Source organism: Arvicola amphibius, chromosome 1 (genome assembly GCF_903992535.2).
Source record: "Arvicola amphibius chromosome 1, mArvAmp1.2, whole genome shotgun sequence".
NCBI lineage: Eukaryota > Metazoa > Chordata > Mammalia > Rodentia > Cricetidae > Arvicola > Arvicola amphibius.
Genome location: NC_052047.1, coordinates 93,779,405 through 93,800,167, shown reverse-complemented (window position 1 = coordinate 93,800,167; position 20,763 = coordinate 93,779,405). Strand labels below are relative to the sequence as shown.

The 20,763-nt window shown below is 55.5% G+C and overlaps 1 protein-coding gene across 3 annotated transcripts in view; it reads left to right on the top strand.

Annotated features, from left to right (window-relative positions):
• Dpp9 (dipeptidyl peptidase 9) overlaps positions 1-18,556 on the top strand; it is a 30,264-nt gene extending 11,708 nt beyond the window's left edge. For 2 of the 3 annotated variants that reach the window (XM_038339446.2, XM_038339462.2), the window contains exons 4-21: positions 1,914-2,026; positions 2,797-2,970; positions 3,041-3,209; positions 3,362-3,475; positions 4,203-4,331; positions 5,617-5,678; positions 7,549-7,649; positions 8,377-8,554; positions 8,668-8,830; positions 11,641-11,720; positions 12,722-12,874; positions 13,149-13,284; positions 13,995-14,140; positions 14,210-14,356; positions 14,909-15,061; positions 15,618-15,760; positions 16,950-17,061; positions 17,746-18,556. In XM_038339446.2, coding sequence (XP_038195374.1) covers positions 1,914-2,026; positions 2,797-2,970; positions 3,041-3,209; positions 3,362-3,475; positions 4,203-4,331; positions 5,617-5,678; positions 7,549-7,649; positions 8,377-8,554; positions 8,668-8,830; positions 11,641-11,720; positions 12,722-12,874; positions 13,149-13,284; positions 13,995-14,140; positions 14,210-14,356; positions 14,909-15,061; positions 15,618-15,760; positions 16,950-17,061; positions 17,746-17,838 — 2,366 coding nt within the window. In that variant the 3' untranslated portion in view covers positions 17,839-18,556. Of the gene's footprint in view, positions 1-1,913; positions 2,027-2,796; positions 2,971-3,040; positions 3,210-3,361; positions 3,476-4,202; positions 4,332-5,616; positions 5,679-7,548; positions 7,650-8,376; positions 8,555-8,667; positions 8,831-11,640; positions 11,721-12,721; positions 12,875-13,148; positions 13,285-13,994; positions 14,141-14,209; positions 14,357-14,908; positions 15,062-15,195; positions 15,315-15,617; positions 15,761-16,949; positions 17,062-17,745 lie in introns of those variants that run through there. The other variant, XM_038339455.2, reaches the window with a different exon arrangement.
• The last annotated feature ends 2,207 nt before the right edge of the window (positions 18,557-20,763 follow it).

Genomic DNA, 20,763 nt, shown 5'->3' with positions numbered 1-20,763 from the left:
CCAAGCCTCTCGAGTCCTTCCCTCAAATTATTCCCCTTTTAGTACCAGTTATATCTGACAGCACCAGAGATGGTGGGTCTTTGCTTCTTGTCTCTCTTCTTATTTTAAAATTTAAGAGACTGCCAGACTGTGGAGGAAGAGGGGCTGGCGTGTGCTTAGGATGAAATACCCCTCCTGCTCCCCATGGTCCTCCGGATGTCGTGTGTTATCACAGCTGCAGAAACCCTAATTACAGCCCCTGACTTTAAACCTCCGTTCCCTATAAATTACCAGTCTCAGCTCTGTCACCCAGTGTTGTTTGCCAATGATATTTGAAATTATTACCGAAAGAAGTGTGTTAATTGTAGCCAAATTGTTGCTAATTTGGGGTGGTTTTTGTTGGTGTTCTCAGTGATATTTTATTTTGTATTCGTGCTATGTCTGCTAATCTTCATCCATTTTCAGCCTGAAATAATGATTCCTATATTTTATTTAGGTTTCGTTTGCTGAATATAATTTTTTAGACTCTTTAATCATGGAATTTCTTTCCTCCTTTAACTAAGGCAGGTATTTTTCTGGGTGTATTAGTCTAGGTTGGCTGTCATAGTCTTTTAATACTTGGGATGCACTGGGGAAATGGAAGGAATTCGTTGTGCGTTTCCCTTCAGCGATAAGTCATGTCTTTCAGTCAAGGCCCACATTCAGTTGTCCTGAGAGCTGATGCCAGGGCAGGGCCTGAGGAGGGTGCAGTTGGAGCTGTGGTCCAGGCTGGAGTGGGTGGAGCCATGGGTGCAGTAGGCAGGCACACTCCTCCCACCTCTCTCTAAGGCTTAGCCTTACTCTCCTCTGAGATTGGTTTAGGCCTTAGTCTTTGCCAACATCTCTCCATCAGAGGAACCTTCTAGAGCAGTGAGTTTCTAGAGCCTGTCCTGGAACTAGCTCTTGTAGACCAGGCTGGCCTCGAACTCAGAGATCCACCTGCCTCTGCCTCCCAAGTGCTGGGATTAAAGGCGTGCGCCACCACCGCCCAGCTAGAGCAGTGACTCTTAACTTGTGGGTAGTGACCCACTCAGGGGTCACATATGAGAGATCCTGCATACCAAATATTTATATTATTGCCAGGCAGTGGTGGCGCATACCTTTAGTCCCAGCACTCGGGAGGCAGAGGCAGGCGGATCTCTGTGAATCTGAAGACGGCCTGGTCTACAAAAGCTAGTTCCAGGACAGCTACGACTGTTACACAGAGAAACCCTGTCTTGAAACTGCTCACCCATTATGATTCATAGCAACAAAATTACAGTTATGAAGTTGGCAATGAAATAATTTGATGGTTGGGGGTCACTACAGCATGAGGAACTGTATTAAAGGGTTGCAGCATCAGAAAGGTTGAGAACCACTGTCCTAGAGCCACACATGACAGCAGGAGAGCTGAGCTCTCCTACTGCCCTCTCTGAGCTCCGCTGTGCTACAGCCACTGGGGCCCGAATCTCAGGGTGGGAAAAAGCCTGAAGAACCTGAACAGCAGGGGCCAGGCTAGCGGGTAAAGTGCTGGCTGCACAAGCTCGAGGAACCAAGTTCAAATCCCCAACACCCATGTCAGAGCACGTGTGCTGACTGCACCTGTCACCCTAGGGCTGGTGCCACAGAGTGGGACACGGGAGATCAGGGGTACGGTGACCAGTTAAGTTAGTTACAAGGGAGCCCATGTCTCCAAAAAGACAGGCCAGACATGGGGCTTATCCTGGCACTTGGGATGTGCAGGTGGATCTCTGTACGTCCAAGGCAGAGGGAGAGGGGAGACCTGATGTCCACTCTGGCTTTCACAGGCACATAGTGATGGACGTGGGGGCTCTTTCTACAAACAGAGGGAGCCATGACCTGATACGCTCTCAGGTGGGACCCCCACTCTTGAGGTTTGTGTGATCCTTCCCCAGGAATGCCGTATGGCAGCCGCGAGAACTCCCTCCTCTACTCCGAGATCCCCAAGAAGGTGCGGAAGGAGGCCCTCCTGCTGCTGTCTTGGAAGCAGATGCTGGACCACTTCCAGGTGAGCCATCCGTGCCACACCCGGTTTCCGGGAACAGAGTTCTGACTAGAGCACTTATCAGACCGTTTCTCCCTCCAGTCTGCATCTTCAAATGAGGGTTGACTCACAGGCCTGGCTAATGATTAATATCACTGCCCAGAGGTGCCCAGTGAAGGGGACACCCTGGCATGGCCGCGGTTTGTGCATGTTTGGAGGGAACAGTAGCACTATCACAGTGGCATGCCGGAGCCCCCCTTCCCACTCCCCATTTGGTCAGTCCTCTTAGTTCCCAGGTAGCCTTCTGCACGGCACAGTGCTGGGAACGGAACCCAGGCTTCCACACTTGCCCCGTCCATATCCCAGCTCTGAGCTGCACCCCCACCCAGTTCTGAGGCTCAATGCATAGAGCACTCAGCCAGCACACAGGAAGCCCCAGGTTCTCTCGTGTCACTATATAAACCAGGCGTGGTGGTGCACGCCTTTTGGGGTTATAGTCTACCAAGTAGCCCATCCCAGACTAGGCCAGGCCACAGGAGACCCTGGCTCAAACAGACTGACTCACTCTGTGTCCCTACATGTCTTTCCAGAAACCTTGGGTGTGTTCTGTAGGTAGAGCTGTGGGATTTATAGGGAATGTTCTCAGTAGGGAGGGCTGTGATAAGGTGGGGGAGGACCCCACAGGGACCACCAGAATTGAGGGTGTGAGCAAGGGCTGGGGCCAAATGTCATTATGGGACCATGGGCACTCAGGAGGGAGTTTCCAGTCAGCATGCCATGCTCTGTGTCCCCAGGCCACGCCCCACCATGGCGTCTACTCTCGAGAGGAGGAGCTGCTGCGGGAACGCAAGCGCCTGGGTGTCTTCGGCATCACCTCCTACGACTTCCACAGCGAGAGCGGCCTCTTCCTCTTCCAGGCCAGCAACAGCCTGTTCCACTGCAGGGACGGCGGCAAGAATGGCTTCATGGTGAGGCGCGTCCTGCATCCGGGGATGGGGACACGGTGCCAGCACGCTGACCCAACCTCCCTGTCCCCAGGTGTCCCCTATGAAGCCACTGGAGATCAAGACCCAGTGCTCCGGGCCGCGCATGGATCCCAAGATCTGTCCCGCCGACCCTGCCTTCTTCTCCTTCATCAACAACAATGACCTGTGGGTGGCTAACATCGAGACTGGAGAGGAACGGCGGCTCACCTTCTGCCACCAGGGTGAGGCTTGGGCGTGGGTGACGGTGGGTCCTCAGCCAGCCCCTTAACAGCCAGCCTCACAGTGCCTAGCCCGGGTGGCCTGTAGCTCTGAGGTCCTAACTCACAGTGGATGTCAGGAATCTGTGTATCACTCACAGTGTGCCCTCCCCCAGGCTCAGCCAATGTCCTGGATGACCCCAAGTCTGCAGGTGTGGCCACCTTCGTCATCCAGGAGGAGTTTGACCGCTTCACTGCATGCTGGTGGTGCCCCACGGCCTCTTGGGAAGGTAGGCAACCCACATCTTATGCCTCCACTGAATCAGCCCATGTGATCCCAGGACCTACACCTAGGGACCCGTTAAATACTTACGCCAGAGTCTGCACAGGACAGGGAGATGACAAAGGCCTTGCCTCACCTGGATGGGTCATTCCTATAAACCATGGGGGACCCTTAGATATCAGGGCCACGCCCCCAGCCCCTCACTGAGGGATTTTAGGCGGGGCTCCACCCTGACCACGCCCCCATCACCTCATTGGGGGATTCTAGGCGGGGCTCCACCGTGACCACGCCCCCAGCCCCTCACTGTGGTGTTTTGCCCTTCCAGGGCATGTGAGTGTGTGTTTAGGTTACATGACAAAATCGCCCTGACTGAGTGGCGTAGACAACAGAAATGTGTGGCCCCACATTGGGCTGTGTGGCTCCGGGTGCAGATGATAAGTTTGGCTTTTCCTAAGGCTCTGACGCACTCCCCTCATCCCCCATTGTCGTGGGTGTTTATAGCACGCCTGTCATACTGGTCCGGGTCCCCACCCCTTTCGCAGAAGCTGCACAAAGGTGAGGCCTTAGAGTAGAGCATGAGCCCATGATCTCAGGGCCCTGTTGACGCTACACCCCAAGCAGGCAGCTCTGTGCCACCTCCTGCTGGCTTCTGTCATTCCGCTAAGGCTCAGAGCCCCGTGTGGTGTGGGTGGGTGGTTGGGTGCCCTGAGTCCCTGCTCCTTGGCCCTGACCAGGCTCTGAAGGCCTCAAAACGCTGCGTATCCTGTATGAAGAGGTGGATGAGTCTGAGGTGGAGGTCATCCATGTGCCCTCCCCTGCCCTGGAGGAGAGGAAGACTGATTCCTACCGCTACCCCAGGACAGGTGAGTGCCAGCGTTCCATCCTCTGGGGTTCCTGCTGCCTGACTTTGTCGGGTCTCATGGTCACAGAAAGTGCGTGTGGCAGCGTCTTCCAAGTGCTCAGTGCCACATCTCAGGCCTCTCTACTCCTGGACGGCCACAGACAAGCAGACTGAGCCTCCTGGACAATGCTAACGCGTAGTGGCCTCTGAGACTGGAGGCAAGTTCAGGCCATCCTGGGCTACGTAGCGAACACCTGTCAAGAAAAATAACAAGACGGGCTCTCCTGGATGAGCTCCTATTCTCTACTATCTCAAGGTGTTAGAAACCTTAGCCAGCAGCAACCCTGGCCAGTCTCACATGTGGCTCCCATCTGTAACTCCAGTTCCAGGCAATGGCCTCCTGGGGCACTGCATCTTCAGGGTGCTCTTCCAGGCAGGCAACGTGATTTAAAAAAAAAAAAAAAAAAAGGAGGTGTCTGTCAATCATCATAGGAGGACAAAACAAGATATTACATGACAAATCTAGATTTCACCAATACCTAACTACAAACCCAGCCCTGTACAAAATACTAGAAGGAAAACTCCACCCCAAGGAAGATGGCTACACCAACAAAAACACAGCCTGGTTTAACCTCAGGCCTGCTGCCTGTGCCTCTGTGGGAGTCACTTGGACTGAGGCTCCATCCCCAGCACCACCGTGTGCGTGTGTGTGTGTGTGTGTGTGCCATTGGAGGCAGAAGGATCAGAAGCTCAAGGCCAGCCTCGCTTTATAGAAGATTCTGGGCTAGCCTGGACTTCATGAAGACCCTATCTCAAAAGTCAAATAAATAAAATATACTACCATTGCCGACACACAGTGAGCCCTCCTGGGTGCTGTGTGGGTGGGACCTAAACTTCCCGCAGGACATCTGTGCGGTGATGCACATTTATCCATGCTGGGCAGGTGTGGAAACTGAGGCGTTTGTCAGGTGTTCATGTTGCCCAGTACTGGGGCCTGAACCATCTTCCAGAAGAATCCCAAGATCTGTCCCCAGCACCCTAAGAAAACAGTCCCAGCCACATTCCACATCTCAGAAGTGTGGGTGACCAGCCGTGTTGTGTTCCCACTCCAGCTCCCAGAGGACAAAGGAATGCATCGTGCATCCCCTGTTTGTAATGCGGTTCAGGCCCTGGGTTAGGTCATCCCTGCCCTGGAGACTTTGTGTCATGCCTGGGAGGGGCCCTGCCACCTCCCCCCACAGGTGTGGTCACACAGTCCCTGGCCAGGGTGGCCACTGGCAGCCTGACAGCTGACCTTCCCCCTCCAGGCAGCAAGAATCCGAAGATCGCCCTGAAGCTGGCTGAGATCCAGACAGATGAGCAGGGCAAGGTAAGTGTTGGGCATGTTCTGGGGAGCTCCAGGGGAGGCTGGGGGCATGTGGACAGTCAGCCTGCTCTCTGAGATGTGTGGTCAGCTAAGTGGCCTCACCTGTACGCTGTGGTGACCACGGCCCAGAACACTGTGGGGCGGATTGCTGGGGTGCCCGTTCTCAGGTCTCATGCTGAGCATGGCCATATTCTGGGTCCTTCTCAGTCCCTTCCCCCTTGACATCGCTCACTTAGAGGTGCTGAGTAAGGCCTGGCAACCCGGAGTGTGTGACATGATCACTGGCATAGAGGCTGACAGGCCCATCTCTCCAGTCATTGTGCCGTGCCTTCTCCATCCAATGAGAGCTGCTGCTGGCTCTCCCGAAGTCCAAATCCCTCGGGTCACCAAGGGTGTGTGACATTGAAAGTTCCCCAGGCAACACCTGGGCCCGAGGGAAAGCAGGCAGGCAGGGCCTGTGCGGGTCCTTGCGTTGACTGTGTACAGAGCAGGAGAGGACAACTTGAGGGTCAGCTCTCTCCCTCCACCTCCACCGTGGGGGCTTCCACCAGTTTACCTCAGGTCATCAGCTTGGTCACAAAATGACCAAGTCCTTTTGCTGAGCTACCCTGCTGGCCCTCCAGCAAGCTTTCGCAAAAGCTTTCATAACATTCAGGGAACATGTAAGCTAGACTGCTGTCTTTGTTATTGTACGTCCTTTCTGCACATTAGATCCTCACCCACCAAGTCCCTTCCTGTGCAGTCTGTTCAGAACATTTCATCAGCATTACCTGCTGTCAGTCACACCCATCAGCCTTTTGTTTTTTGTTTTTGTTTTTTAAGTTTTGTTTTCTTTTTCTAACGTGTCGAGTACAGTGCCCATATAGGTCGGAAATGGGTGTCGGATCCTCTGGAGCTGGAGTTATAGGTGGATATGAGCTGCTCTTTGGGTCCTGGGAACCGAACTCAGACCTACAAGAGCAGTCAGGGCTCGGCCACAGCCAGGCCTCTGCCACAAACAGGCTCCCGAGCCCGGCGAGGACTGCAGCTGCTGAGCAGGCATGTCCTGGTGACCCCACCAGGGTTGCCACCTGCCTCCATTTCTCCCCTCATCCCCTTGCCCCCTTGCTCAGCTGGCCCAAGACCCCTCTAAGTCCAGGGATGACCCAGAGCAGTAGTAGGCGGTTCCAGAACCATCTGGACATGGCAGGGAGCACAATGTGCTGTTGTCATCCCATCTTCCTGTCAGTTGCCTGTCATCCCCTTCTCATCCCATACTCCCCCATCCCGCTTTGCCCCGTGGAAGATGTCACCACTGCAGAGAGACCTAAGTCTGTGGCTTTGGTGGCCGGGGTGCTCTCTCAGCAGCTGTATAGGCTGAGGATCCCAGGTTGGGCGTCCGTGGGTCAGAGGGAGCTCTGAGGGCTGGACTGGGTCTGTCCCTGCCTCTCTCCCTTGTATGATAGAACATGTTGGACTAGGGTCACACCCAGTGTGACTTCCACCTCACCTACATACCTCAGAGGTCTGTGCACCTGCCTGCTTGGCTGCCTGCCTGCCTTCCTTTCTTAAGATTTATTTTTATTTTTTTGAGATAAAGTCTCTCTTTGAAGTCCTGACTGTCCTGGAACTTGCTCTGTAGACCAGGCTGGCCTTGATCTCACAGAGATCTGCCTGCCTCTGCGTTGTGAGTGCTGGGACTAAAGGCGTGAAACACCATGCCTGACTTTATTTTTAGTGAGTGTTTGCCTGTATGGAGACCAGAGAGAGCCCCAGAGCTCCTGAAGCTGGGCTTAGCCTGTCAGTCACCATGCAGGTGCTGAGTGTCAAGCCACGAGGACTCTGGAAGTCAGGGGGCTCTGGCATTATTCATGACGTGCCCCTGTCTCCCCAGATCGTGTCGAACTGTGAGAAGGAGCTGGTGCAACCGTTCAGTTCCCTCTTCCCCAAGGTGGAGTACATCGCCCGGGCTGGCTGGACACGGGATGGCAGATAGTGAGTGTCCTGGGAATGGGCAGGTCCCTGGGGGCCACTTGGTGCCCTGCACCCATACCTTTTCCCTTGGGGTCTCTCTAAGCCTCATCTAGCAGGGGACTCTGGGCATCAGGTCAGTCTGACCAAAATCCCAAGGGTGGGACAATCCCAGGTGGTCCAGAGTAGAGGGAACACCAGATAGGACACAGTGCCCTCGAGTTCCATGGTTAGGACAGAATGCAGACGTACAGACTTGCTCGCCAGTTCCTCCTCATCTTCCTTTCCTCTTTCTGTGTAGCCCAGGCTGACCTAGAACTTTCTAGCCCAGGATAAGCCTGAACTCCTAATCCTTCTGCCCCTACCTCCTCACTGCTGGGATGGCAGGTGCATGGCCATGCCAGGCAAGACCATTTCAAAGACCTGGGTTGCAGCGTTGTCTGACGTGCACAAGGCCCCAGGTTGTACCCAACACCAGAGTAGAAAAATATCGGCCATTTAGTTAATGCTGGTCATGGTGCCACACACCTGCCATTCCAGCCCAGCTCTGACAGTGGAGGCAGGAGGAACAAGAGTTCAAGGTCATCCTCAGCCACTTGTCTGATTTGAGAATGCTATCCTCGGCCTCCGTTACGTGGAATCCGGAGATTGTATGCCAGGCTAGCCAGGGAATGGCCCTGCGTGACCCTGCCCCCTGCTGTCCCCTGCCAGCCACTGAGCCCTCCTGCTGCCTCCTCTCTCATCCTTCCAGTGCCTGGGCCATGTTCCTGGACCGTCCGCAGCAACGACTCCAGCTTGTCCTCCTACCGCCAGCCCTCTTCATCCCATCCCCTGAGACCGAGGCCCAGCGGAAGGCAGCTGCCAGAGCCATCCCCAAGAATGTGCAGCCCTTCGTCATTTATGAAGAAGTCACCAACGTCTGGATCAATGTAAGCAGAAGCGAGGGGCCCACTGTTCCCATGCCCTGGTCTCTAGTGGGGTGTGGGCTGGACTCGGGGTCTAACCGTCACAGAACCCTCTGACCTGGCTTCTCTCCCTGCAGGTCCATGACATCTTCCACCCGTTCCCGCAGGCCGAGGGCCAGCAGGATTTCTCCTTCCTCCGTGCCAACGAGTGTAAGACTGGCTTCTGCCACCTGTACAAGGTCACCGTGGACCTGAAAACCCGTGACTATGACTGGACAGAGCCCCTCAGCCCCACAGAAGGTGAGCAGAGGCAGGGGTGCGGATCAGAGTGGCCCCCTGCCCTACCCTGCCCTGCTGCAGTTGACAGCAGAGTGTTTATCGATTGACCAGGTGGGATTTCCTATGCACCTGTGCAGTGGGGCCTTGGATGCCACCAGGGCATTAGAGTGGCCAGTGTATCACTGTCAGCACTGTGTGACTGCATTTGTTTAATGCATCACTCCTGTGGGTGGTCACACCTCCTTGTTCCTCGTCACTCCTGCCGGTGGTCACACCTCCTTGTTCCTCGTCACTCCTGTGGGTGGTCACACCTCCTTGTTCCTAGTTTGCCTGCTGCTCTTGTTTGTGTCCCAGCTTCAGCCTTCAGATCCTCTGTGCCTGGACCAGAGTGGCTCCAGGGGCTCGGGGTGCCACTGTCTGAGAAGGGACATGGTATGTAGTGGGCACATCAGTGACCTCAGACCTGAGGCTGAGGCTGGAGGGGAAAGGCCTGTCTGAGCCAGCAAGCAAAGCATGTCCTCCCCAAAGACTCTAAGGGGCCATGCTGGAATGATTGGAGATGGAGTCTCTGCCTCAGGAGATGTAGAGAAGGTGGATTTGGCAGAGTCAGGAGGAGAATAAGGGACACTGTTGTACTGTGAGTTAGTGCCTGGGTGGCATGCTGCTGCAGGGATCTGACAGGGCCTGGGATGCATGTGGTGAGCTCGCAGTGAAGGCTTAAGGCAGAGAATGCAGCTGTGCAAAGGCCTGGCGCAGGGACGCGGCTGGAGAGAAAGGCTGTGTGTGCAGGACAGAGTTCGCAGTGTCGGAGACGCCTGGAGGAGGAGGTGGGGGCACCAGTGGGCTGTGACCCTAAGAGAGCAGGTAGCGGCTTTTTCTAACATCTAACATGACTGTGTTCCTGTGGGGCTCAGGGCCAGGGGTGAGGAGAGCAGCTTGAAAAAGGACGTATTCTTGACCGAGATGTGGTCCTTGGTGATGCTCTCTCCCAGTGGGATGGGCACATGGTGCCAAGCATGGCGTGGGGTCCAGTCAGGGCCAGAGAGACTCCAGGACCCATCAAGAGAGAGGAGCTCATGGTGTGCTTTGGAGCCAGTGACTTGAGGCACAAAGTCTGAATAGACAATGCTTCTAGAAGAAGCTCACGGCTCCTGGGGCAATGGCCGGTGAACCCCAGGGGCTGGGGGCACTTCCGGGCCATTATTGAGAGGGTGCCTTGGGCCATCAGGACAGGTCACAGTCTGTGCAGTGGAGCTGTGTCTTCTACCTCAGGGCCTTTGCACAGGCCATGGCCTCAGCTCAGGGCGCAGGCCCAGCCTCCACTGGCGACATTCAAGGGGTGGTATCCCCATTTTTACCTGCTCCGTGCCAGCAGCTCCCCCAGCTGTGACAGCTACATTCGTCTTCAGACGTCGCTCAAGTCTCCTGAAGACAGGTCATCTTCAGGGGTAGCGCCCGCAGCAGGCTGTGGCAGCCATGGCCTCAAGGGACAGAGAGCTAATGAGATGGCATCTCTGAGGGCCAGGAGCCACAGGGAGCCCAGGCCTCATGTCCCAGCTTCTGTCTGTGTCCCTCCTGGCAGTGACCTCTGTCACAGGAATGTCGTCAACTTGATCTGCCCCTGCTGGGACACCACCACTGCACTCAGGGGACTTCGCCTAGAAGGTTCCCTCCAGTTCATGGTTACCCAGCCCGAGATCCAGGTGCCAGAGTGCCGGGCCCCAGCGTGTACCTCTTGGCATTATGTGGTGGCTGCTGAGTGTCTGAGCAGGCGAGAGCTTCAGAAGGGCCAGCCTTCTGGTACAGTGTTGATACAGTGTCCACCTGACACACAGGAAGCCATGGGTTCCATCCCCAGCACCACAGAAACTGTGTGTGGTAGAATGTCAGGTGGAGGCAGAAGGATCAGGACTTCAGGGTCATCCTTGGCTACCTAGTGAGCTTGAAGCCAGCCTGGGCTGAGGCCCTGTCTAAAATGGGCGGGGAGCAGTGGCTCAGTGGTTAAAGCACTGGCTGCTCTTGCATAGGACCTGGGCTCGGTTCCTAGCACCCACACGGCTGAGAACTGCCTCTCTAGTTCCCCGGGTCCTGTGCCTTCACGGGCCTTCACGGGCTTTCACAGGCCGTCACGGGCCTTCACAGGTGGACACTGCACACACGTGGTGCTCAGGGGTAGACCTGCACACCTGGAGCAAAAGTCAAACATGAAGAAGGGCTGTGGAGGGGGAGGAGGCTGGCATGGGGAAGACGGTGGCTTTGGAGGACACCCCAGGAGGAGGGGATGTCTGAGTGACGTGGCCGATGAACCCTTTGGTGCTGAGATGTAGATGCACAGCCTCAAATCTGAGGCGCAGGCAGGGGTGGAACAGAGGGGCAGGGGTGGTGGCTCTGTGTATGGGCAGGGCATGTGAGGGCTAGCCTGGGCAATGGTAACTCTCCTGGAGGCCTTAGACTAGGAAGATAGAACAGGAAGCCAGCTGTCCCCCTGCAGCTGTCCCAGACCACATCTTCCTCTGAAGCGCTGGGATTAAAGGTGTGTGCCGCCATGCTTGGTTGCCCAATGGAAGCCTGGTTCTGGTTCTGGTTCTGGTTCTGGTGGTCCGGCATGATCTAGGAGGTCATGGCCACTGATCACATGCCACACATGCTGTAGATTAGGAAGGCTCCTTCCTGTTCTCTGGGATCACTGGTGCCTGGTCCTCTCTGACAGGTTCCCACACAGTTGCCCTTAGGCCATGCTGGGCACTGGCTGAGACTGTCCTTCCCTTGCAGAGCTGCCGGGTCCCATCCACGACCCTCGTCCCTTCACCTCTCTGCTCCCCTTCCCACAGATGAGTTCAAGTGCCCCATCAAGGACGAGGTCGCGCTGACCAGTGGCGAGTGGGAGGTTCTGTCAAGACATGGCTCCAAGGTACCTTTCTCCTGGCCCTCCTGTGGCTGGCTCTGCTCCTGCCCCATCCCCACCAGAGGCCCCAGGACACCAGTATTCTCAGCGGGAGTTCCGTGTAGGGAGACCTGGCCTATTGCAGGGCTGCCCAGGACAGCAGTTCTGGATCGGGTGCTAAGGGCCAGCCAGCCTCCTCCCACCCCTTACGGGGAGCTCCCTAGTTATGGTGGCTGCACATGTCCAGACAAGCTACCCAGGGTTCCCCAAGCACAGAACCAGATTTAAAGTTTTTAAATTTACTTCATGTATTTCTAATTTTTATTCATTCTTTAACTTGGCGGTGCTGTGCATAGCACCAGGGTCCTCATGAGTGTTAGGCAAGTTCCCATTGAGCTCTGCCTTAGCCACGTACACCTGGAAATACTCTGAGTGACCATCCTAGTGTGAACACGTCCCCACCTGTGTTGCCACAGACAGGACTTCTCCATGTGGCTTTGAACTTTTGACTCTGGAATTAAGGAAACCACAAGAGCAAAACATTTTCAGAGTACAAGCAAGAGTGTTATCGGTGGGCCTGTCATCCCGACACTCAGGACCCAAGGAGGGGAAAACCTTTATATTTTAGGCTAGCCTGGGCTATATAGCATTCCTCAGCCTCAAAATCAAACAAACACATCTTTTTATTTTTTGAGAAAAGGTCTCATGTAGCCCAGGCAGCAATTAACTCACTGTGTAGCTAAGGATGACCTTGAACTCCGATCCTCCCAAGTATTGGGTAGCGCCTGTTCCATCACATGCCCAGCTTACGTAGTGCAGCACGTGCAGTCGGGCAGTCGGGACCTGTGCGTTCTGGGGCGTTCTCAGCCCCACAGCAGCCTGTCTGTCCCTCACGCTCTGCCCTCAGTCGTGCCTGGCTGCTGCTGGCTGGGGCACCAGGGTGTCCCTGACTGTGGTCCCTGGCACTGAGTCTAGGGCAGGAAGTGTAGCCAGACACGGCTGCTCACAGAAGCCCCCATTGCCTGCAGATCTGGGTTAATGAACAGACGAAGTTGGTGTACTTCCAAGGCACCAAGGACACGCCCCTGGAGCACCACCTCTACGTGGTCAGCTACGAGTCCGCTGGTGAGATCGTGCGGCTCACCACGCCTGGCTTTTCCCACAGCTGTTCCATGAGTCAGGTAGGCACGCCACACCCCCTGCCCACCCGGGCCTCCCAGGGAAAAATGAGGAGGCTGCTCCCTCTAATCCAGCCCATAGCCCTTAGCCTCTCAGAACATTCTAGAAACCATCAAGGATGAGGCCTGAGTCCATGAACTGGGACAGTCCCTGACCGGCCGATTTCTCATCTGCAAAGGGTGGCGGCGGCGACCTGCGGGTGGGTGGGTGGGTGTGGGATTCTGGGGAAAGGAAAGGCCTGCTCCTGTGCACTGAGCAACACCCTGCCTCCAGCAGAACTTCGACATGTTTGTGAGTCACTATAGCAGCGTGAGCACGCCGCCCTGTGTGCATGTGTACAAGCTGAGCGGCCCTGACGACGACCCACTGCACAAGCAGCCGCGCTTCTGGGCCAGCATGATGGAGGCAGCCAGTGAGTAGTGCGGCCTCAGGGAATGGGTACAGAGATGGAGACAGTTCACTCTCATGGCAAGCGGGGTTCTCTGTGTCTCTGCCACCCTGGGGCAACCACTGTGACAGACGTTTGGAAGCTATAGCTTTGGCAGGGAGCTCAGGGTCAGCCAGCAGAGGGGCCTCAGAAAAAGATAATTCTGAGAGACCCGCCTTAGAGCCTGAGGTTCGCCATGACTCTGCCCACACGAGATTTGGAGTGCTTGTCAAGCCACTGTCCCAAGGTGTGCCTTGCAGAGACCTCCTGTAGTGGCTAGGGCTTGATTGCACCCCGGTTCCATCCCCAGAACCCAAGTGTGGTAGTGCACACTGTCATCCCAGCCCGCAGGAGGCAGAGGCAAGAGCACTGTGTCTGGGTCCAAGCCAGCCTGGGGCACATAGAGGTGGTGTCCCAGGAAAGCAAGGCCGACCCATGTGGCTGTATGCCAGTCCTCAGGAAACCCAGAGGTAGCCACGGTCAGGGGTGACTCTTTCCACAGTGGCTAGGCTGATGGAGGAACCCTGCGGGGTGGCCATGCCAAGGAGATTGCTTGTCCTCCATGGAGCTCCCCCCCCCCCGCTCCCCCAAGATCATCTTCCAGGCAGAAGCAGTGGGAGCAGATGAGGTCTACAGGCCTGGGCTTGGGGTGGGCACAGCCCTCCTGGCCACTGTCAGTACCTTTGTCACCGTAGACTGCCCCCCGGACTACGTACCCCCCGAAATCTTCCACTTCCACACCCGTGCCGATGTGCAGCTATATGGCATGATCTACAAGCCACACACCCTGCAGCCGGGAAGGAAGCACCCCACTGTGCTCTTCGTCTATGGGGGCCCACAGGTGGGTGCACCCTGGCCCAGGCCCCGCCCCCGCCCCCCCTGCAGCTCTCACCACCCACCTTCCCTGCAGGTGCAGCTGGTGAACAACTCCTTCAAGGGCATCAAGTACCTGCGGCTGAACACGCTGGCATCACTGGGCTACGCTGTGGTGGTGATCGATGGCCGGGGTTCCTGTCAACGGGGCCTGCGATTTGAGGGGGCCCTGAAAAACCAGATGGTGAGTCCTGCTCCTGCAGTGTGGCCCTTGGGAGCAACTGGGTCCCAGAAACACGCGTGCTCTCCACTCCTCTCAGGCCCAAGCATGCGGCTGGGAAGAGGATGGTGGCCCAGACACAGCTGGATGCTGTGGAGCTTCTTTGGTCCACAGGAACCCAAGAGTGGGTCTGATGGGCCTGGCAGAAGAAGGGAGCTTATAGGGTGGTGAGGACACTGAAGTTGAGGGCAGTGACTGTGGCAGTGACGGGGATGGTGCCGATGACGTTGGCAGTGACGGGGATGGTGCTGATGACGATGGCAGTGACGGGAATGGTGCTGATGGTGGTCATGATGATGGTGGGGGTGATGGGGATGGTGCTGCTGCTGCTGGTGGTGGTGATGGTGCCGTCCCTGCAAACATAAGAGAGCAGCTTCAGCAGGGCCTTCCTGGGCAGTAGTACTTCGAGTACTACTTTGAGTCTAAGAAGAGAGGCTTCTTGCTAGCAACAAGGTGACCAGGTGTGGGATCCTGGTCACGACCTGGTGGAAGTCACAGAGTGCTGGGTTTCCACAGGGCCAAGTGGAGATTGAGGACCAGGTGGAAGGCTTGCAGTATGTGGCCGAGAAGTACGGCTTCATAGACCTCAGTCGCGTCGCCATCCACGGCTGGTCCTACGGTGGCTTCCTCTCACTCATGGGGCTCATCCACAAACCACACGTGTTCAAGGTGGGTCTCACTCCTGTCTAGCCCCCTGTGGCCCAACGCCCATCTGCCCTTGATCCCATGTCCCCACTCAGGAGCCCCAGCCTGGAGCAAGCACTTTGGCAGGGGCCTTGCCACCTGGCTATCTCTCCCCGCAGCCACCCCACGAGGCCGAGTCCCCCTCCTCATTGCCTGCCACCACCGACCCCAGGATGGCATCCGCCAGCAGCTCTATGTGGGAGGCCAAGCCCGGGACCCCCGCCTCGGAGGGGCAGAGGTGGGGCATGCTGTGAGGAGCAGCAGGGGGGCATAGGCCCCGGGACTGGCAGGGCACTGCGGGGCGGCGGCCATGAGGAGGCGGAGGAGGCAGGAAGGTGGGACGGGCCCTCCCTCCACACCCTGCGTGGAGTGCAGCTCAAGGCCCATGGGAACACATCTGAGGGCCCCCTGCAAGCCACCACCCTCATGCATGAGCTGCCTACCCTCTGCTGAGGCCCGCAGCTCCGGCCAAGGCCAGGCCCCAGATCCGACACCTTTCTCCTTCTCTCTCCCTGCCCGATCCATCCCTTGTGTCTTCCAGGTAGCCATTGCGGGTGCTCCCGTCACTGTGTGGATGGCTTATGACACAGGGTACACGGAACGGTACATGGATGTCCCCGAGAACAACCAGCAAGGCTATGAGGCAGGGTCGGTGGCCCTGCATGTGGAGAAGCTGCCCAATGAGTAAGCCACCCACGCGCTTACCATCTGCTCCCCAGTACTATTCCCTGCAGCTTCCGGGCTCCCATCCTCACTGCCTGTGTCTCCTGGTACCTCCTTCCAGCTGGCCTGGAGGTGCTGGATGGTGGGGATGAGGGCCACACGGGCCGTGGCATCCTGCTTTCCTGAAGCGCTTGCCCACACAGTTCCAGTAGCCCTGTGAGCTCACGTCCAGCCTTGTACAGCCCATCTGGACCTGAGCTCCTCAGGCTGCATGGGCGTGGGTACTGTCCACACACAGTCACTTCGCAGGTGACAGTGGTCACAGCAAAGGGGCAGCCGCTGGTCACAGTGCAGTGTGGCGTTGGCATCTCCGCCTCGGGAATGCCCACCTTTGTCTGCACCACTGCAGGGCTCCTGCAGTCAGTTCCGCTCACTGCTCTGTGGAAGCCGAGACCTCACTGCTGCTGGGATGGCAGGACGGAATGTTCTAGAGCTAGAGGTCCGATGGGCGTACAACTTACAAAGCCACAACGACTCCAGACATTGCTCTGTCATTCATAGGAACCATTAGTGCCGCAAAAAGTTAGTGTATAGGGGCTGGAGAGTTGGCTCAGGGGTTAAGAGCACTGACTGCTCTTCCAGAGGTCCTGGGTTCAATTCCCAGCAACCACATGCTGGCTCACAACCATCTATAGTTTAAAAAAAGAAAACAGCTGAGCCTGGGCCCTGTGGTAGAGCCTGTGGCCTGCATGCAGGAGGTCCCGGGCCCAGCCCAGCACCACAGATCCCAGACATGGCAGCTCATGCCTGTCATCCCAGCACTCAGGAGGTGGAGGCAGGAGGATCAGAAGTTCAGTTTCATCCTTAGCTACATGGACAGTCCAGGGCCAGCCTATGCCTAAAATAAATAAATAAATCTGATATAAAAGAGAAAATTCGCCTTCTTGGTCATGCCCACCACTTTTGATATTCTGAGGAGGCACAGGTGGCTGCTGGCCAGGCATAATGTGATGGTAAGTGGGGGTGTGTGTGTAGTGGTAATATGCTTCCAGAACGTTCTACCACAGCAGAATGCCTGGGCATGGAGCTCTTTAGACAAGCCTTTCCTCCACTTCTGCCCTGCCTGCTGCATGGGGGCTGGGAAGAGACTCTGAGCCCAGGGGTACCACCCTCTGTCCCCCAGAGGCCTCACTCCCTCCCTCTCCTCCAGGCCTAACCGCCTGCTCATCCTACACGGCTTCCTGGATGAGAATGTCCACTTTTTCCACACAAACTTCCTCGTGTCCCAGCTGATCCGGGCAGGGAAGCCGTACCAGCTCCAGGTGAGTGGTTCTGGGGGCGACGTCCCAGGCTCCATCCTCCATTCTCAGGTCCTCTAGTCTGAGCTCCCAAGGGTCCTGTGTGTTCAGTCACGTATTTATTGGCTAGCCTGTGCCAACAACTGCCCTATCCCAGGTTCTGCTTTGATGAGTCTGTCTACAGGCTTGGGGGTGCCCCACAATGATTAGAAACCCCAGAGGACTTCCCTGAGGGAGGGACATCTAAAGGTGCAGGAGCTGGTGAGGACTGAGGCCCAGGGAGCCCTAGACCCTGGGTCAGTCAGCCTTGGAAGTGAGGGTGGTGGGTGGGTCCTGCTGGGCAGAGCCTTGGCCTGAGGGGTAGGGCAGAGGCGGTGCTTCAGCAGTGAGGGCAGAATGGACCTCAGTGGGCCCCCCCCCCCCCCGCCTGGAGGATATCCCATCAGACTGTGGGGCACAGGACAGTAGAGGGCAGCACTCTCTGAAGGAGGTGGGGGGGGAGGGCACCTCAGACTTGTGACTGTGATGGGGCATGGGTTATAGAAGGCACGGGAGAGGAGAGGAGGCCAGTGGCTTTCGTGCGTAGGTGGCAGCTGTGGTCTGGGGAAGGGACCCCCAGAGCCTGATTGAGGTACCTCTGCCCTGTGTGGTGAATAGCAGGGTCCCCAGGTGAGCCTGTCTGCAGCCCTGCCTCTTCCTCTTCCACAGATCTACCCCAACGAAAGACACAGCATCCGCTGCCCCGAGTCTGGGGAGCACTACGAGGTGACATTGCTGCACTTCCTGCAGGAGCATCTCTGACCTCTGACCTCCGACTTCTGCCCTGATGCCACCGCTGCTTTTCTTGCATTTTTTTAATCTTTTAGTTTTTGAAGCTTTCGATTTGTTTGCTTGCTGCTGCTTGGGGGCCAGGACAGAGGTGGTGGCCCCCATGCGGCCCTCCTTGGGCTGGTTAGGAGGAGACCATCACCAGGCCCACAGCCACAGGGGCTGCCAGGGTCCTAAACCTGCAGCACCATCCAGTGCAGAAGCATGTGCTGCCCTCCTTACCACCACCCCCCCCCCCCGCAGAGTTGTGTGTGTTTGGGGAGCATTTTAAATAATTATTTAAAAAGACAGGAAGCAAGCGGTACCGAAATAAAAAACTGGAGGTACGGCACTGGGCCGCTGGGACCCAACGCGCCCTCCCAATTCCCAGGCTATGTGGAGCTGCCAAGCCCTTGTTGGGGCACCTTTTGCCCTGCCTGTCTCTGCCCGACTTCTCCAGCACCACCCAGGGGTGCCAGGGTTAGGAGTAGGACCCATCCTGACCTCAGGGGTATAGCCCTTCCCAGTCCCCTCCCACCAGAGTTTGGGCAAAAAGTAAAAAAGTTAAAAAAAAAAACAAAAAAAAACAAAACAAAAAAAAAAACAAAACAGAAACCACCTCTACATATTATGGAAAGAAAATATTTTTGTCAATTCTTATTCTTTTATAATTATGTGGTATGTAGACTCATTAAACGATTCCAGATGGAAATTGTGCTGTGTGAGGCTCCTTCTCAAGCTGTGTTGTCTTCAGGGACTGAAGGATTGCAGGGGGCTCTGTGGGGTGTGGGTGCCGAACTGGGAGGGGGTACAGGTTGCTGGGGTGCATAGAACACCCCATCCCAGCCCTCGGGAGGTAGAGGCCATAGGATTAGGAGTTAGTACAAGGGCATCCTTGGATACTTGAGACCCTGTCTCAAAAACTTTTTAATTATTGAAATTATTCTTTAAAGATGTGTTATTTTTAATTATATGTGTATGTGCATGGGTATGCATGTGGGCATATGCACATGAATGTGGACGTCTCCAGAAGCCAGAGGAGTTGGGTGTGAGCCCATGATAAGGATGTGTGGGATTAAATCTGAGTCCTCCGGAAGAGCAGTGCCTGCTCCTAACTGCTGAGCCATCTCCAGCCTCCAAAATAATGAAATTATTAAAGGCTGGTAATGGTGGCTATCCCAGTGCTCGAAGGCACAGGCAGGTGGATCTCTGTGAGTTCTTAGTCAGCTGGTGGCTTCTGCCAGGTTCTGGCCCCACCCTGGAAGTACACATGTGGTCTGTGTACCTAGTGAAACAGCTTCCCTTTCATTTGAAAGGAGTGTGGGGAACTAAGGGACTCATGAGATGGCTCAGCAGATTAAGGCACTTGCTGCTAAGCCCCACTACCTGAGTGGGAGAGAGAACCGACCTGGGAGCTGCCCTCTGCCTTCAGACACCGAATCCATAAGTGTAAAGGGACAGCACAGCCAATAGTGAGAAAAGGAAGGGATAGGGAGTGATGGAGAGCAGGCGACTGAGAGTGGGGCGGGAGCAGGCAGCATCCTCAGAAGTACTGAAGGCTCATTTTGTATGCTACCTATTTATTTCCTGCTGCGCATGGCTGCTTGCCCAGCTCACATGCAGTCAGGACAATTTGCAGGAGTCACCTCTGTCACCATCTAGTTCCCCAGGGCTGAAGCACCAGTCAGCAGTCTTGGCAGCAAGCCCCTTCCCTGTTACTCATTCATCTCGCCAACCGACTTAAGTCTCATTTTTAACCATCAGAAAGCTGGGAATATTGCTCAGCAGCACAGGGCTGGCCAGGCTTGCTTAAGGCCCCATATTCTAGCCCCAGGACAGCTAAGCAACAACTGTGACAGAAACAGGAAACTGAAAGTGGAGGAGTCCTCTGTCCCCTGCACTGGGACAGACTCCTTCAGCACAGGACACTGTCTGGCGAGGGGGGAGTGGAGCAGAGCGGAGTCTGTCCTGATAACACCTGCAGGATCCTGTAAGTGAACAGCCACTTGAGGCCACAGAGCCTGCTCTTCAGCCATAGACCACATAACTGGTGCCGGGCGCAGGGGTCAGGGCAATCACCTAGCACACAAAAGCCCAGGTTTCCATCCCAGCACTGGAGAGATGCAGGCAGAAGAATCAGAGTTCAAGGCCATCCTGACATAAAATGAGCCATCGGAAAAATAGAATAAACACATTTATTTTACTCGTGTGTGTGTGTGTGTGTGTGTGTGTATGCTCCACCTGGTCTGTGCACCACATGCGTGCCTGGTGCCTCCAGAAGCCAGAAGATGACGTCGGATCCCCTGGATATGGAGTTAGAGAGATTGTAAGCTGATATGTGGGTTCTGGGACTCAGACCTGGGTCCTCTGCAAGCGCAGCCAGTGCCTTTAATTGTTGAGTCATCTTTCCAGATCCCACAATAAAACATTTTTAAGCTGGGTGGCGGTGGTGCATGCCTTTAATACTGGCACGGGAGGCAGAGGCAGGCGGATCTCTGAGTTCGAAACCACCCTGGTCTATATAGCGAATTCCAGGACAGGCTCCAAAGCTACAGAAAAACCCTGTCTTGAAGAAAAAGAAAATTAAATCAAACTTAAACTATAAACTGAAGTAAAATAAGTTACAAAACAAAAAATAATCAACAAGTTTAAAAATTAAAAATTGAAACTATTAAAGATAATCTAACAAAATAAAACACAGCCAACTCCCATGCTGCCTGAAAGGTGGAGACCTGGAATCCATTTAAATAAGATAAATGTAAAAATACCGGAATAGCTTTTTCACCCTAATTGCAATGACGTCAGGCATTTTTATACCGGGAACCCGAACTTGAGCACCAACACGAATTTTCTTCATTCATCCGAGGCCGCCAATCAGAGGCGCCGCCTGGCGTCACGTGCCGAATTGTGCCCCGCCCC